Source organism: Ictidomys tridecemlineatus, chromosome 5 (assembly GCF_052094955.1).
Source record: "Ictidomys tridecemlineatus isolate mIctTri1 chromosome 5, mIctTri1.hap1, whole genome shotgun sequence".
Lineage (NCBI taxonomy): Eukaryota > Metazoa > Chordata > Mammalia > Rodentia > Sciuridae > Ictidomys > Ictidomys tridecemlineatus.
Genome location: NC_135481.1, coordinates 195,889,995 through 195,908,719, shown reverse-complemented (window position 1 = coordinate 195,908,719; position 18,725 = coordinate 195,889,995). Strand labels below are relative to the sequence as shown.

Genomic DNA, 18,725 nt, shown 5'->3' with positions numbered 1-18,725 from the left:
TTACGGGTCAGGATGAGGCCTTTATTACAGATGAAGACAGATGTGGAGAAGGCAACATGGCATGACCACCAAATGGGCCAATTAGCTGAATGACAGAATGAGGCCAATGTGCTTACTTAGTCACTGGCAATACCCATGACAGGAAATCATACTTTCAGGAAAGCCCACAATGAAGACAGAAAACCGCTGAGTTGAGCAGCCTGTTACTCTCCCCAGCTTTACCAACTAGGTGGGCTCACTTTGTCCTCCCTGGGCAGAATGCACAGAGGCAGAGAGAGGCCAGGAAAGGGCTTAGGGAAAAACCCACTCAGAAATCAGGACTCAACATGATCTCCATAAAAACGGCTTAATCACATGCACCCATACAATATAATTTAATCATCATTACAGAGGCCCTTTCTCAGAATTTGATAGATGAATTCTAAAAAACACCCTTATGATATGTAGTAGTGTGGTTAGTCCTCTTAATTGTCACCTTTGCAGATAAAGGGATGGGGGTCTGTTACCAGATGTTAACAGATGGAGACAGAAGACAGAAAACAAACTGTCTAACCTGATGATTTAATATACTATAAATCTCTACATTGGCAGTTAATCAACTGTCATAAGAACTGGCACTGATTTAAAATGAAGTAAGATTAGACCTTCACACCTGCTGACACATTATCAAGTAACACTGAAGAGAACAATAAAGTAACAAACTTAAATAACACTTCAATTTTTTTAAAGGTAGGCACACTTGGCGTAGTGTCTGAATTGCTGACATTTTCAGAGTTCACACTGAATGTGATACACGTGTATTAAACAAACTGTGTCGCTGTGTGAGCTCTCTGATAGTATGGTGAGGGCCGACCTGTGGCAGAAAATTTTCCCATGTTCCTTACACTGAAAAGATTTCACTCCCCCATGCATATTCAGTTCTAGCTTTATGTAATTACTTGATTTGTTGCCTTGCTGAACTTACTCCTTATGAGTTTTCTTATGTAAAAGGAAGTTTGATTTGTGGCGAAATGTTTTCTCACATGCATTGCATTCATAGGGTTTCTCCCCTGTGTGTATTTTCTGATGCTCAGTGAGTGTCCATAGCCGACGGTAGCTTTTCCCACATTGGTTACATTCATATGGTTTTTCTCCTGTGTGAATTCTCTGATGGACTCTGAAGGCTGACTTATGGCAGAAGGATTTCCCACACTCTCTACATCCGTATGGTTTCTCCCCAGTGTGAGTTCGCTGGTGTTCAGTAAAGGAGAACTTCTGGCAGAAGGTTTTCCCACACTCATTGCACTCGTAGGGCCTCTCCCCCGAGTGTGTTCTCTGATGGTGAGTGAGAGCTGACTTCCTGCAGTAGGTCCTCCCACACTCACTGCATGCATAGGGTCTCTCCCACATGGTCCTCTGGTGTGCAAAGAGGTGTGAACTTCTGTTGGCTGCATGCCCATGCTCATGACACTCATACAGATTCTCCTTTGTGTCCATTCTCTTATGGTCACTGCCGTTCGGCTTCACCACAGATGTTCTACCGCAGTCATTAAACACCTCGTGCTTCTCTCCTGTGTGGGTTCTCTGGTGTATGGTGAGTGTTGACTTATGGCAGAAAAACTTCCCACATTCGCTGCATTCGTAAGACTTCTTTCCTCTGTGAACTATCTGATGTGCCAGGAGGGCTGATTTGGTGCATAAGAATCTCCCACACTGACTGCATTCATAGGGCTTCTCTCCTGTGTGACTTCTTCGGTGCACATTGAGGGCTGACTGGCAGAAGAAGGTTTTCCCACACTCACTGCATTCATAGGGCTTCTCTCCTGTGTGAATTCTCTGATGTGCAGTGAGCGCTGACGGGCAGAAGAAGGTTTTCCCACATTCCTTACATTCATTCGGCTTCTCTCCTCTGTGAGTTCTCTGATGTACCATGAGGTAAGATTTCTTGCCAAAGGCATTCCCACATTCCTCACATTCATAAGGTTTCTCCCCCGTGTGTGACCTGAAGTGCTCAGCGAGGGCTGACTTCCGAAAGAAGGTCTTTCCACATTCATTACACTCATAGGATTTCTCCCCTCCATGAATTTTCTGATGCACGATGAGGGCAGATTTGTCAATGAAGGCTTTCCCACATTCGCTGCATTCATAGGGTCTCTCTCCAGTATGAATTCTTTGGTGTCGAGTGAGGCTGGTCTTCACGCGGAAGGTTTTCCTACAATCATTACAAACATAGGGTCTCTCCCCTGTATGAATTCTCTGATGCACAATGAGGGTGGACCTCTTAGAAAAGGTTTTCCTGCATTCATCACATTCATTTGGCTTCTTTTCAGCACATACTGTCTTCTCTGCAGAGAGGAGTGCCCTCCTGAAGAAGGGCTCCCCACACTTATTATGGTCAAAAGGTTGTTTCCAAGTCTGAATGCTCTGCTGCAGAAGATCTTCCTCCTGACTGCCGGCTTCCACTGCTTGATTACAGTTGCATTTTTTCATTCCAGAATGACTTTCCTCATGCTTAGCATGGAGCAGGGCCTTCCCACATCCACCATGTTCATCAGGAACCTTTATATTTTCTTTGCTTTTCTTTGCAACAATTATTTCTGAACTAGTTTTAAAACTGTTGCCACCTGTATCACATTTGTAGGGTATTTTTCGTGAGGGAACAAGATTCATGCCCAGAGTAAACGTTGTTCCAAATGCATTCACTCTTTTTGTAATGAGTGTCGTGCTGTTTTGACTCAAATATTTGTCTTGAATTTCCTTGTCCTTCTCTAAGGCATCATCATCTTCTAAAAAGAAGCACAATTAACAATAATTTGTGAGTCTTTACACATTTTCTATGCAAAAGGAATCCCCACAAATGCCTTGTAGTAGGGGACCAGACTGCAGGCCAAGCCTCACAGAAGTAAAGAATTTCAAGTGCAAATATCTCCTTCTTGGTTGATTTTGGAAAAGAAAACAGCAAACCCATCCATGCCAGTCTATTTAACAGTGTCAAAGGAAGAGGAAGCCAGCAAAGAACCTTTGACACTTTATACTCTAAACACAGGGTGGAAAAATAAAAGTCACAGGGAACAGTTCACCAAGCACACCACAACTGTGGTCGACTGGGTATGGAAATAGACAAGAGTCTAGTGAAGGCTTCAGGGAAAGACAGTGATGCATTGAGACTAGGCAGCGCAGTTCTCAGGAAGACGATCAGTGTTATCGAAAAGTACGATAAGGAAGAGGTGAATGTGGAATTTACAGTGATATGGGAACTGTACAAATAAAAAGAGGAACGGGGTAGGAAACTGGGAGTGGAGCATGGCCCAGACTAGAGGGAGGCAGGGCCCCTCAGACACCTGTACAAGCCTGAGGGGGTGGGGACTTACAGTTGGAGTGCTAGGAGCTTTGTTTGCCTAATTCTAAACTGATATTTCTCAGTTAAATCACACACAGAAGAAGGAACTAGAGAAACCATGCATATCAAGCAAGATTTATTAAGACAGATTGATGAATGTCTAGGTGTAAAACATGTCCATGACGAGACTGGATAGGTCAAGGTAGGCAGGAGAATACTACAGAAATAAAAGAAGCTGAGGCGTGGTGAAAGAGGAACTTGGATTCTGGGGCTAGGTAACTTAAGAGCAATAATCTATACATTTCAATTAAAGGAATATATTTATTAGGAGACAAACAATATTTTCAGTAACTACAGTTAATTTTCCTCAATTACTTCCAAAGATATGGGTCCTATAAATAGATTCTTAAAAAAAAATTTATAAAGATGCCAACTGTGTAGCTGGGTGTGGTGGCACATGCCTGTAATCTCAGTAGTGCAGGAGGCTAAGTAAGAGGATCGAGAGTTCAAAGCCAGCCTCAGCAACTTACCAAGGCCCTAAGCAACTCCATGAGATCCTGTCTCTAATTAAAATACAAAAAAAGGGCTGGGGATGTGGTTCAGTGGTTGAGTGCCCCTGCGTTCATTCTCCAGTAACCCTCCCCTGCCGCAAAAAAAAAAAAAAAAAAAAAAAAAAAAAATCACAACAATAAGATGCCAACTGTGGTTGCTGGGCATCTGGGAACTCTCATTTCCTTTGGTTTCCACCTGCTCAGTTATCATTTATTTACCTGTGTAGCTCTCCCTTGAGATTTCCTCCACTATCCATGGTTCTTCTCCTTGCTCCAATTTGAAGATCACATCTGGTTTGTTAACACGAAACCCTGTTAATGGTAAATGACACAGAATTTGGACCAAGCTCTTTGGACTTCAGGATCTCTGAAACATGAAGAAAATAGTTTCAGAAGCCATGCAACGAAGATGCCCAGCAAAAGCTCAGTGAAGCCAGAATGTTTTTGTGAAGGGCAGGAAAGGACAGGGAGCATGTGTGTGCACACTCTCTCACTCTCTCACAAACACACAACATACCTACTTCTATTGCCTAAAATGGCTTTAACATTTTTCTTCTCTGATACTGAAGGCTATGTAATTAAATTCTAGAATTTCAACATGTTCTTGTGACAGAAGAAAAGCATGCTCTTAGGAGGTGCACAAGGAAACGTTGCTCACCCACTGAGATGAGGTTGCTATAGTTCTCCAACATCACATCCCTGTACAAAAGCCGCTGGTCAGGGTCCAATTGTTGCCACTCTTCATGGGTGAAGTTCACAGTCAGGTCCCTGAATGAAACTGATCTCTGAAAGAATTTGTTTAATCTGAGATGAGTGACACCAAATCTATAGAACATCACAAATAAGGAGACCACTGCCAAGGCTTATGGTAAGCTTAGAGAGATGTGCTTTGCAGGACGGTAAAGCATTGGAAATATCCTGTCACTATGCTCATTTTTTAAATAAAAAATTTAAGTGTTCTGAGTTTACACCATGCCCTGGAGTGCTTGATTTCCTGGATTACTTACTCACATGAAATACCGACCCTGCTCTTTAGGAGCACACCCTCTCACTGGGTGATATGAATATAAACACACACCTTCAGCAAAGATAAAGGGTAGTCACAAAAGGAGAAAGTTCTAATTTATGTTAAAGGAGTCTTCCTTTAGAGGGGTCAATGTTTGTCCTGAAATAAAAACTGTTTTGTAGGAATGTGAGCTGGACTGAGGGACCTTTCCCTAAATCAGTAGTCTTGAATTTTGGGATCGTAAAACTCATCAGTAAAACTTTCTTGCATATAACCAATACATACATTTACTTAGAAACTATAATGTAATTCTGAGTTACTTTAAGCTATATATTAATATCAAATAAAGCCTGAAAATTTTATTCTTTTAGTCAAGATAATATATGAATAGAAAGAAGCCCAGGGGCCCGGGGCTGCCCCCTATTCTCTCCACTTTGGAGACCACTATTGTGAATGATGGAAATCCATAGAGATATTTGCAAGCAAGGACTGGAGTTTCACAATCAAATTTGTATTTCACAAGTAATGCTCTAAACTGGGAATATGGTGCATGCCTATAATCCCAGCTACTTGGGAGGCTAAGGCGGGAGGATGCAAATTCAAGGCCAGTATTGGCAACTTAGTGAGACTTTGTCTCAAGACAACAGGTAAAAAGTGCTGGGGGCAGAACTCAGAGGTAGAGAAGCTCTGGGTTCCATCACCCCCACTATTGTCCCGCCCCCCAAAAGCAATGCACAAGGGTTGGCAAAGTACAAGCTCCGGGTTGTAGGCCAAATATAGCTATTGAGAGCCAAATCTGGCCATGCTCAGTCGTTCACATCTCTGCAGCTGCTTCCATGCTAAAGCTGCTGTGCCAAACAGGCTGCCAGAGACTATGTGGCCAGCAAGGTCAATGATAATCATCTTGTGGTCCTTTAAAGAAAACATCTGCTGACCCATTCTCTGAAAAAGAGAATGGCCTAAAGGTCAGATTGGGGGGAAGAAAACTAAGATGTCCTCAAGTAGGAAGAAAACTAAGATGTCCAACTAAGTTCCAGTGCAGAAGAAGGGCATCAATCCAACACAATGAAGGACAGAGGAGTTGGTCATTGGTTGGTTGTGCAGTAGGAGGTGCAACACCCAGACCATTTGCATGATCAGCTGGGTAGATGAAAGCACTGTAAGCCGAGATTAGGGAATCAGGAAAAAGAAAAAAACTGAGCATAGGAAGCTAAAGCTTTGATCTTTATGTGCTGTGCTTGAAGTGCTTGTGGACTACAGAAGTAAAGACATCAGTTGGCAGGTGGAAATTTGGTGACTGGAAGGAAAATCTGAAGGCATAAACAATGAGGAAGTCTCTATGATTTCCAGGCTATATTGTTAAGTGAAAAAAGCAAAGCGCAAAAGAATATGTACAACACACTATATTTTATGTAAAAGAAAATAACACACAACCATCATGTGTGTATAAAAGAAATATAGTGAGAGTAAACCAGAAACCCACAAACTTGGTTACAGGGGAAGAGTGGGAACAGGTGAAAAGTATGGGGGTGAGGGAAAGGGCAGAGCAAGGGGAGTGGCACTTCTCTACATATCCTTCTGTACAGTTCCAGTTTGTAAGGATGGTATATCCATCCCAGAACAAGTAACTACGATCACACGGGATAGGGAAGGGAACTCCAAACAGAACACAAAGAGTGACATCTGAACACCCAAATTAACAATAAGTCACACCCACAGTGAAAGGGATGAGGAAGGAAAGAACTATCCAAAGTAACTTTAGAAAAGAGCATTTGACTACATTCAGTAAGACTAAGTAAAATCAATGGTATACAATTATACTTTAGTTAGGAAATTTGTTTCTCACATGGGGTGTGGATTGGCAGTTCTTAAAATTACCTCTTGTGTATAGCTGGATGAGAAAATAAGTAAACAGAATGCAGACTACAAGAGCCCGATTCATTCCTTTGAGACAAAGGAATTATAAATAAGGAAAGAGGAAGGCTAGAATGAACCCTACAGGGTACTGGCCAATAAAGTGTCAAGGTCATAAGACAAAGAAGGACTGTGGCAGATTGCAAGAGGCTACAGAGACATAAGAGCTAAATGCACGGTGGGATCCTAGGCTGGATCCTTGAAATGAAACGGTATCAGTGGGACAACTGGCAAAATCTGAGACGATAGATAACACTACTGAATTAGTGTTCATTTTCTGTTTTGATCACTGTACTATGCAGGGGAAGTAGGTTAAGGGTATGCAAGTACCTTGCCTGTGATTTTTTCTAATTCTTTTTTAAGTCTAAAATTATTGCAAAATAAAGCAGTAAAAAAAACAGAGTGCACCTCCAGCTCTGTATACCCTCATGCAGAAGATATGCAGACATATCCTGTACTCTAGGTACGTATCCTGCACATTCACCCATTCATTCCATGGCTGTCCTGGCTCACCTCAGTCTCTCCTTCCTCAGTCTGCTATGTATCTTCACACTGGCCCACTTTATTAGATAATTTAATGACATCCTTCCTTCCATAAATAACTGTCTCCTATACATAAGCTAGAAACAGTCACAATACCCATATTATTTCCTCTAAGAATTATATCCTCTAAAGTAGCTGACAATAAACAGTGTCTTACAATTGCAGGCACAACAGACATGTAAGGTCCTAATAACTTCGAAAGGCCTGTGAGTGTAAAGAGCCATCACTAGAGTCCTCTTATTCATGAAAGCAAACGTGGTGGCCTATAACACAGGTCCACATAAGAACAGTAACACACTCACCTTATAATAAACTCGATTCTCCTGGTGACTCAGGTCAACTCTGAAAGCAACTCTAATGGACTGATAATTCATTCGGAGCAGAGGAGAGTTCACAGGTGACCCTCAACAAAGAAATGTAGAGCACTACTCTCAGCAGGCATAGAGAGGAATGCAATATGGGCCTGCACCGCCAAAAACAATGGCCTTACTTGTGTGGAGACTCACAGGTAATGTGCAGACCCTACACTGATACAGAAATGCAGACAGCTATAATGCTGAACACAGCCCAGGGGGCAGAAGACAAGAGGCAGGAATGGGTTCTATGAAGAAATGGCTCCTGGCTGTGGTCACAAACAAGTGAAGGTGAAAAGGTAAAGAGCCAGGGAACAATCAGCACACTAGGCACATGCAGGAGCATAAAATTTGGGACATGCTGAGGAAACTAAATGCACTCACTCAGCACTGTAGCAGTGCTCAGCATGGTTGACACCTGGCACACGGGGCATTTTACACCTCCGTTCAGGAAGTTTGGACTGTCAATGTTCTGTGGCACGCTGCTGAATTTGGAGGGAGAGGGAACAAGGGATGGTAGACTTCCTACAACACAGGACAGTTTCATAGAGGAAAGAAATGTCCCAAGTCTTCTGTAATTTTCTAGTGTCCTAAATATTCCTATAGATGATGAATCTATTCATAATGATCTGAGCCTAGACCCTTATTCCATTTTACATTTGAACACATATGTATTTATATTTATTTTTTTCTCATGTAGACTAAATTTTCTTCAAATGAAATACTGAATATATCAGGGAACATGGTTATTTGATTTGGATTGGAACTTTAGTAATTTTCATTCTTTGAAAAATATCTGTAATGGAAATGCTGCCAATGATATTTGAACTACACCTACAAGTTGTAAATTTGTAATTATTATCCAGTCTCTCAACCTCTAGGTTTAAACATCAGGCTATTACTCTGACTTTTCATGTATCTGTACAAATCCATATCAAAACATGTTTTAAGTTACTTGGATTTTATTTCTCCTATACAGTTATGCTGATTCTATAAAATTATATAAGATTATCTGTGATTTCCAAACCAAGACAAAGGGAAGAAGTGTTTTAGCTGGGATCTCCAGAAAATAGAGCCTAAGGCAAAGACTAAAGTACTAAAGGGAGAGAGGAAAGGGCAGGTAAGAACAATGAGATGTGAGAGGCCTATCACACTGTCCACTTCACATGGGTTCCAAAGAGGCAGCAGGTACCTCAGCAGGAGCATGTAGTGACCCATGGGACTTCAGAAGGACCACAAAGTGAAACTGACCTTGGAATGTCCATGCATGAGAAAAAGATGTGTCAGTTTATCTGCCCGCCTCCTTCTCAGTTCCCAAGGGAAGTCACCTTGCCTACACCTTTGGGTTGCACCATCTAGTTCCATTATCGCTCCTTTATGAGGCCAGAAACCACACTTTATGGTATGTTGTTCCACCCTTGTGTAAAAGAGAAGGCAGATGGCGTGGGTAGACATCATCAAATAAGAGAGAAGTAGGAGATGGTGGAACATGCATAGTTTTTGTCTTCTCCAAAATGTGTTAGATCAAAGGATATTTGGTCTGATGCCGTTCTCCTGAACTAGCTTGTGAGCTCCATGAGAACAGAGATAATATCTCTTTTGTCCACACTATACACGAAGTAGCTAGCACAATGTTTGGCATGTAAAAGTTCATCAAAACACAGTTGTTGAATGAAAGGTCTAGAGTGGCAGGAATTAAAAAGAATAGCCTTATAAGTCCCACTAACTAAGAATACTAAACTTTTATCCTGTAAGTAATATGGTCATACTTAAGTCGTTTCCATATGAAAAGACATGATCAGACTGGCATTTTAGAGGGTTCATTAAGCACTTATAAGTTTTCAGGTGGGAACAGTATGTAGGCAGAAAGCTATTATGACAATCAAGTGACAGAAACTGGGCAGAAGAAGTAAGTATGGAAGAAATTCAAGAAATATCTATTAGACATTAGCAAGGCTTGGTAACTAGACATGGTATGAGGTAAGGAACAGGAAAAATTTAGATGTATCCGATTTTTCTGGCTTGCATAACTGGTGGGATGGTAATGGCAATGAAAGGGAATAAAGAAGAGAAAACTGACTGCAAATATTATTTCTATTTTGGACAGGAGGACTCCAAGAACTTTGTGACTATCTTTATGGAGATGTTCAGCAAGGACCTCAAGCTGAGGTTATTGGAGGTAGAAAAAGATTTCAAAGTACAAAGAATTATAAGTTAAACCATAAATGGCATGAAAAACACCAGAAAGAATAATAGGATAGCAATGGGACAATGATTTTGAGGTACAAAAGGGAAGAAGACTATATAACAGAGACAATGATTAGAGGGTTAGAAAGAGAATCAGTGATTTCAAAGATATTATTGGAGGTGCATTTTGGGGCAGGGTGGTCAGACTGTCAAATGCAATAATCAATCTAATAAAACATGAACTGGAAACAACCCACTGCATTTGAAAATATTTAGGTTGCTGCTAACTTTACTAGAAGAGATCTATGGGAGAGGCAGGAGCAGACAAAGACCACACAAAGTGAGTTAAATCAAGAAGAGCAAGTGAAGTTTTACCTACAGAATATAACATTGAATTGCTACTTGTAAAACTTGTCTTAAAAGTATATCTGAGAGAAACAGTTATAGACTATTATCTGCAGAATGTGCAATCGATTTATTCTCGGTTTCATCAATGGACCATGGACAATCATCAGATTGCCATCTACTTGGATGACGATGAATTAGTTCTCTATGATTAATGTACTTTGCCTGGCTATCAAAGTCACAGGAAACCCACTGCTTCCTCCCCCACCCCCAAGACAATTGCTTTTCGTAATGCTGTCTTTGTATTACTTATTCAAAGACTATTTAAGAAAATGTCAATGTATATAAATGAAAGAAAACCCATGCTAATATCCAATGTAAGGCAAATCTCCTTGTCTGGGCCTTTTTGGAACAACTTGAATACATCTATAGGATTTCTGTTTATTTAGGCTGACTTTTCCAAAATTGATTTGATACTCTTACTCTCTGATGGCAAATTTTATATACTGCTTCGATTTCACCTGAACACAAACTGTAAATCTCTTAAAATCCACTGTAAAATCTGGGACGAAAATCCCAAAACAACTTACCTGCGATTTGTTCATTTTCGGGTGCTCTTGAGAAAGGGCCAAGAATGGTGAAAGCAGAGCTGAGTAAGGAAGAATGGGGAAGGGAAGCATGAGAGGTCAGCTTAGACAGTAGCCCTTACAGTTACCTACAAAGACAGGCACACTTCCATGTAAGGAAATGGTCTTTTGACCAACCTGGTACAGAAGCAACAGGTTGGGGAATGTCCACTTATAGTTGTGAATTGATGACATAGAGCTTCTCTCCTTTTCTTTCTTTTTTTCCCCTCATGGAGTTTCTCTGAGTGAATGTAAACAAATGTTTTCTACTGAATTACTGCCGATTTATGCCTCCTATGAAAAATTTAAAAATAACATGAGTCAAGTAATAGGAGATTGGATCAACAAAAGTTATTATATACAAAATTTGGAACAGTAGTTTAGCATTAAAATTGATTCTAGGATTAAAATATTTATAGTCATGGGAAAATATTGATGTCACTTACCCATTTCCCTACTAATTATATTTAGTCAATGAGATCACAGGATCCAGAGAGAAGGAATCCAAGCGCTTTAAGATGTTTATCTTGTTTAAAGGTTGGTTTCCCTTAATCATAAGTTCACAAAAGAACTTTTGCTAAGAAACTTGTTTTAACCTAAACGTGGTGGAGGACAGACCTCTGGTCTGGGAATTGAGAAACCAGGATTCGATTCTTGGCTCTGTCACTAGCAAATCGCACAGATGAATAGAATATTTACTTTCTAAATTCCAATTTTAAAATAAGGAAAATTTAAAAGGTTGTTAAAAACTTTTACCTCCACGGTGTGACTCTACACAGGGGAAATTCAATAAATCCCAGGAGTGGTGGCTGCCATGGTTTGAGCGGCTCTTAATAAAACAGAAGTGGAGATCACAGGGAATGGCATGTACGCGGTTCGGAGGTGATGGAGAAACCATTTCCTCAGCTATGGCCAGCTCCCCGCCCCTCCAGCCAAAACCTCGCAGATCCTCCAAAGAAGGGTCCTGCTGTCAAATCTGGGCCCTGCCCATTCCCTCCACGGCAGCTCGCATCCTTCTTCTCCAAGTCGAACTGGAGCTTTGTGGGGCCACAGTCACCCCCGGGTGCAGGTCCAGGGGCATCTGTGGAACTCTGGGCTCAGACACCTGATGCACACACCTCCCCCCTTCACCCAGCCCCGTCTTCAGGAAGAGAAGGGCTGCAGCGCGCCCGCCGCGAGGCCTGCGGGACAGGCGCCCAGCGCTGCCCTCCCTGCCCGGCTCCCGACCATCGGAACCCCGCGGCGGGCCTCCACGAGAGGGACGCGCCTGCACCTCGCTGCCCCGAGGCCAGCTGCGCCCGGCCCCACCTTCCCCTCCGACCCCCGCGTGCTCTGGGCTCGCCGCCAGCCCTTCCTCTAACTGGCGGGCACACCCGCGTTGCTGTCACTCCGCCCCAGGCCAAGTGGACGCCAGGACGCGGGAAGGCTGAGGCTCTACGACCCTCCCCCGGAAGAGCCGGACAACCGGAAGGGCGTCCAGGTAGAGGCCGGAAGCGGCGCGTGCGCAGCCGAAGCCGCCGGGCTTCCCTTCCCAGGGTTCTCCACGCGGCGCTCTCCGCCCTTCCGGGACCACATTACCCACAAGGCGCCGCGGCCGCCGCCCAGAGATGAAGGGGTCCCTCGAGGAGCGGCCGTGCTCGTCGCCCCACTCTCGTTTGACAGCTGTGAACCACGAATTTAAAGAGAAGAGCTTCGTGTCAGGCTCCCCGATGGCTGTGGATGAGAAAGGGAAATTACAGACTGGAAGAAGCTCCAGCAGTGTGTAAAGAGAACAGGAAGGAGCTGCAGGGTTTACCCCAGGGAATAAAAAGTAATGGCCGGCTTCCCAGAAGACACAAGAACCGGCTGCAAATGCAAGACAAACCAGAGTATCTGCAAATATCGCTGAAGAAAACAGTCTATTAGCCGTGATCCCGGATCCCAGATGCCCGAGTTTAACATTAGATGCCCTTCTGACAATTTTGCAGGAGGGGAAATCACAATTTATGGTTTATTTTAATAAAAATATCACGTCAATATATTTTAACAACGTCAGTTACCTCACGTGTAACACAAATAATATGGAAAATGTTCCTCCAGGAGGACAACGATGAATGTGTTGTATACATGTTGAATAAATAAAGCTGTATGTTACTTTACTCATTGGAAGGCATGAAAGTTATATATTACTGTCAAGCTCCAGGAAAGAAATATAAGTAACTGTGGTTGCTAGTCTCCAAAAGTGGCCCTCAATGGACCAAACTTCCAAGTATTCAAGACTTGTATATTTTCCTTCTTGTGTTGAATTCGACTGATGTTGTGACTCCCTTTAACAAGGGAATGCATTGGAAAGGACGCTACCAGTTTTAGGAAATTGGACCTAAGAAGCTCTGGCAGCTTCAGCTTTGCCTTTTGGAGAGTTCTTCCACATTGCATAAGAAATCCAGCTTCCCTGTTAGAGACCAAGAGGATAGACCAAGAGTAGAAAGAAAGGTTCAGAGACCACCTAGAGAAAGAGAGACCTATCTGTCCCTGCAACCAGCTATGCCTCGCCTTCGGCTACCACACAAAGAAATCAGACAAAATAAGTGGAGCCATTTTGAACACAGAGGACAGGGAAGTCCCTAGATGACCTTGGCTCCTGATGAAATCACATGGAAAACTACCCAGTTGATCCAAGTAAATATGCAGAGTGCAAGAAATAATGCATTTTTTGTTTTAGGCACATAAACTTGGGGGGGGGGTAGTTTGTTATCCATCAACAAATGATTATTTATGAAAATTTATATGAAAATATGCCATTCTAAATCAACAAGAGAGACTTATTGTTAAATGGATTATTGAAAAATCATGTGACACAATTCCCCAAACGTTTGGAGTAAAAAATTAAACTCTCACTTTGCAAATCATAGTAAAGGTTGTTTACATAGCCATAAAGCTGAAATTTTAAAAAACAGAATATCAGATTAAGTAATTTTTTTTTGCATCCTCAGGTATAGAAGATAGGATGCCTTAAGCAAAAATGTAGATGAAATGGTTGGTAAATTTGACTGTTAAATACTGAAAAAAAAAACCCTCACTTCAGGAAGAAAAGATTCAAAAGCCAACTTAATGGAGGAAAATATAAGAATTACAAAAGGCTCAATTTATTAACAGCTCCTTTAGAAATTAGTAAGGATTAGAATCTGAATTATTTTTAAAGAGATGGAGTAGAACATGAAAGACACAATTAATACGGAATAATTGTACATGAGCCAGAGTTACTTATATGTAGCAACAGCCAGTAATACTACAGGCAATAAATGCAAAAAATGATCTTTTAAATTCCATATGAATTTTTTTGGCAGACTTGCTTGGCAAGGATTAAAAAGAATAATAAAGTGTTGTCATGAATTTGGAAAAAGTTTGCTCCCAGAGAGGCTGAGTGGGAGTATAATTCCTGTTATATTTCTAGGAGACATTCTGTACCCAAGTTGGATATTATATGCCCTTTTTATTCCAGCAATTCATCTTCTATGAATATCTCAAAGAAATAGTTGAATCAGTATGAAAATATGTATATCAAAAAAGTTCCTCATAATGATTTTAATCCTAACAGTAATAAAAAGGTGGAGAGAATCAATCTGCATGTCCACAGTAATGTATAGTTTAAGATAGAAGGCCTGATAGCTGTTTTAGATTTATTTGATGTACCATGTGAATTATGGGTATAATATTCACATTTTCAGTTATAGCTGTTTGTCTTAATATGATTTATTGATAAGCTCATTTGTTATGCACTGCTTTGAGATGTCACCTAAGTTCTTGAAAATGTTTTGTCCACACAGAATCCTGTAAGGAGCCAGCACTTAATTATTTTATAAACTAAACCAATTTCATATATACTAACATTATTCTGCTTTCCCTAGAATTTTCTGGATGTATCTTAAATATTCTATTAAGAAAAACAGAAGGCAAAGAAAGAGAAAACACTTTATGTACTAAAATGTACATTATTTTTGTTGGAATTTCACTTAAAAAATAAAATTTCTTATTCATCAAGGAACATAAAATAAATGTCTACTTATTCAAGTTCTCGATATTTCAAGTGTTCTGCTGCTGTTGTAATTGGGGATTTCCTTTTAACTTATTTTCATTGCCATATAAAAACAATTGATGCTGAGTACAGAGGCCTCAGTCCCACATACTCAGAATGCTGAGGCAGAAAGATCACAAGTTCAAGGCTAGCTTGGATGACTTAGTAAGACCCTGTGTCAAAATAAAATAAAAAATAAAAAGGTATGGGGATGCAGGTCAGTGGTAGGGTATTCCTGGCATCAACCAAACTAAAAAACACAACAACCAAACCCCAACAACCCAAATCAAAACAAACAAAAAGCAAACCAAAACCCAATTGAGGTTATAAAGCTAAGATTTCCCGTATGTTTATTAAAAGTATTATCCTAAACATATACCTTTAGGATCCTACTATTGTTAAAGTATTAAAAATTGGACCAGTTACAAGGCACCGTCGTTTCTGGGAAGGGAGATAATAGGTGATGTGATTTCTCTTTTTGATCTGTAATTTCTGACTGACTTACCAGTTTTCTTGCATTAGCTGGTTTCTTTAATTATTTATTACTGTATAATAAACTGCCCCCAAACTCAGGGGCTTAACACACTGATTGAAATTTATTATTTCAGAGTTTCTGGACATGGCTTAGGTGGGTTCTGTGTTTGGGGATCTCTGACTGAACTCAAGGGGTCAGCTCCAGAAAGGTCAGCTTCCCGGGTGGCTCACGTGGTCGTGGACAGGACTTGGTTCCTTGCCTCCTGAGCCATTCCAGAGAGCAGCTCCCAGCATGGCACTTGAAGCAGGGGGAGTCACAGCCATGTGAAACTCAAGTCTCAAAGTGACAAGTGACATCAGCCTAAGTGCATAATAGTAATAAGGTTTGGTCCCGTGACAGAGGTCTTAGGTCACAGGTTTTAATCTCTCCGTGCAGTGCGAGGTTGCAGTTCCTCAACAGCCGCTGCAGATGGCCCTCTAGGGACCCACTAGTCCTGCCATATAAGGCGTCAGCTAAAGAGCCATCCTCAGGGACACGGTCGGCTTATTAAAGGGTCTGCTAAGGCAGGTTTTGGAATCACACCCTGAGAGCTTAGGGTGCTGTCCCCCAGGATGTGGCGTGTCATTGAACCAATGGCAGACATATCATGTCCTATCCCCAGCAGCTGGGAAAGCAGGAGTGGCAGCAGGACTAACCCCTGTCCCCATCCCTCCCACTTGCAGAGTCTGTGTTTTCCATCCCTACCCTCACACTCTGCGAAAATAGAGGTTTGGGGTCTGAGAGGGAAGGGTGAACAGTCTGTTGGAAACTCAGTGATGAATAAATGTCCTCAAGTCCAGGCCTGCAGGAGACAATTCTGGCAACATTCTGCGTGCTTCTCAGAGTTTCAGGCAGAACCTCAATGCTGAGGGGCTGGGGCTGTGGCTCAAGTGGTAGCGCGCTCGCCTGGCATGTGTGCGGCCCCGGGTTCCATCCTCAGCACCACATACCAACAAAGATGTTGTGTCCACCAATAACTAAGAAATGAATAAAAAATTCTCTCTCTCTCTCTCCCTCCCTCCCCCCCCCCTTAAAAAAAAAAAAAGAATCCAACGCTGAGGTCTACAGCAGTGGCCTTAATGACACACCTTCATGTCAGCTTGGCACCATTCATGCGTCCTCCCAGCCCCTCATTCCTGCTTCCTGGAATCATCTCCCATCCTCTAACCCCATGAAGGTGTGAGCATGTTACATAACACGGTAGGTCACACTGCATCCTGTCCTCTTCCCTCTTTTCCTAACATTTTATTTTCAACCAGAGAAGGCGGCAGGTGAAGATTTGAGTTGGAGATTACAGAGCTGAAGTTCCTTCCTGCCTCCGCTGTGAATGCAGACTGCTGAGTTAATATCCAGGTCTCTGACATTCTAACTGCCAAATAGACACTGGGCTTACGCTAAGTGACTCTAGATCTGCCAATCACCTAAAAAGTAGCATAAAAGCCACAGATCCTGCTGGGTTTTTAATCCATAGGGAGTTTCCTCAAAAAAAGTATTTTTGGACATGGCTTTAGGTGGGTTCTGTGTTTTGGGATCTGCTACAGCAGAACACTAAAGTTTGCTTTTTAAAAATTGTTTTTCAAGATGTGCTTTTTCAGCATACAGTTATATTCACAAAGATACTTTCATAAAGATTTGCTTGCAACATTGTTTACTTTTTTTTTTTTTTTGGTGGTGCTAGGGATTGAACCCAGGGCCTTGTGCGTGTGAGGCAAGCACTCTACCACTGAGCTATGTCCCCAGCCTGGAACACTGCTTAGAGTCTTAAAAGGATACTGTATAAATGTACACTGGTGGGGAATGAATACATAAGTTCATTATGTATTCATAAGGAACACAATGAAATGCTATGCCAGCACTAAGAAAGAATAGGTGTGTATATGTTGTTATCCAATTAAAAATGCCTTCAATATAATCTTAGGTGAAATAAAACAAAGAGAAAACAAATACATAAAGCATAATTCTTTTGCATATGTATGTTTTGATAAAGATATCCATCTTTAAATAGACATAGGTATGACAGCATCAGTTTATATAAGGTTAAGAAAAGGCATGCCCCAATTGTCACAACAATAATCCATGGGATCACTCAGGGAGAAGAGAGACTTTCCCCTGTGGTCTGTATCATTTCCTCTATGAAGAAATACAATGAGTAGGTTTTCTATTTTTTTTTTTTGCATATAATTGATACACAGGATGAGAAAGAAAATAAGGCATTCTTAACTTAATTAAATTTGAATTTCAAATTGTGTGTGTGTACACACTCGCATAAAAAGAGAGGGAATAGAATATACACATACAAATCCCCACTGAGATAAGCACTGAAGAAGAGACTGGAATAAATATTTAATATTTATTACTTACAAGCCTAAGTATATGGCAAGTTTAGGTTTTGATATTGTCTTTTCCTTTTAAAAATTTCTCTAGCAGTTTTCATTAACTTCTGTCTGTCCTCAAATCACTCTTCCCTCTAGCTTGCCTTTTGTATTAGTTTATGAGAGCTGCTGTAACAAAGTACCACAAACTGAACGGCCTAAACAACAGAAATGTATGGTCTCACAGGGCCAAGGTCGGAAGCCTGGAGCCAAGGTGTATCTAGGATTGCTTGCTACTGGGGGCTGTGAAGGTGCCTCTTCAGCTTCTCTCCTAGTTTCTAGGTGATGAGGTGACTGCATTGTCATGTGGGTGTATGTACATACATCTGTCTTCAGAGGTATTTGGGCAGTGTAACCAAACTACATCTCGGAAGAGTAGAAATCCATGTACTGAATCTACAGCAGAGAGAGCGAATCTCATGCAGATTCTAGCATATCAATAAACATTTGTTTAGGAGTGACTCATGTTTAAAAACAGTTATTTATAGGTAAAAAGACTTCTTTGTCAGGCTTCAGTGTTGCAGCTACACAGACCATAAGCTGAGTTGAGAGCACTCCCTGTTTGTTCTCCCTTGAAGGAGTTTTCTAAATACTGATTTTATGCACCTAGAATACACCTGTCAGATTTTCTAGGCCCAGTGTTTTACTCTATTTGTAGATACATTTAGAATTCATTTTTAAAAATATTTATTTTTTAGTTGTAGTGGGGCATAATACTTTCACTTATTTATTGTATGTGGTGCTGAGGATTGAACCCAAGGCCCTGCACGTGCTAGGCGTGCGCTCTACCGCTGAGCCATACCCCAGCCCTACATTTAGAATTCTGTTACTCTTCATTTCACTTATATTTTTGTAGATTCCTGTCCATTCCAACTAAGCTTTCAAATTACCTGTACCTCATAAATATGTACAAGAATTACATGTCAATTAAAAAAATTTAA

General features: G+C 41.4%; 1 protein-coding gene across 5 annotated transcripts; it reads right to left on the bottom strand.

The window, feature by feature from the left end:
* Znf334 (zinc finger protein 334) lies at positions 1–12,346 on the bottom strand. 5 transcript variants are annotated; one of them, XM_078052040.1, is made up of 7 exons: positions 11,601–12,346; positions 11,291–11,510; positions 10,983–11,138; positions 10,809–10,867; positions 4,529–4,655; positions 4,090–4,182; positions 1–2,765 (listed from the first exon to the last, which is right to left on the bottom strand). In XM_078052040.1, exons 4-7 carry the CDS (start codon positions 10,821–10,823, stop codon positions 961–963), a joined length of 2,040 nt encoding a protein of 679 aa, XP_077908166.1. In that variant the 5' UTR covers positions 10,824–10,867; positions 10,983–11,138; positions 11,291–11,510; positions 11,601–12,346; the 3' UTR covers positions 1–960. The 5 variants fall into 5 exon arrangements, with proteins under 5 accessions (XP_077908166.1, XP_077908168.1, XP_013214019.2 ...); XM_078052042.1 differs by having other exon boundaries at positions 10,983–11,085; XM_013358565.4 differs by lacking the exon at positions 11,291–11,510.
* Between the last annotated feature and the right edge of the window lie 6,379 nt (positions 12,347–18,725).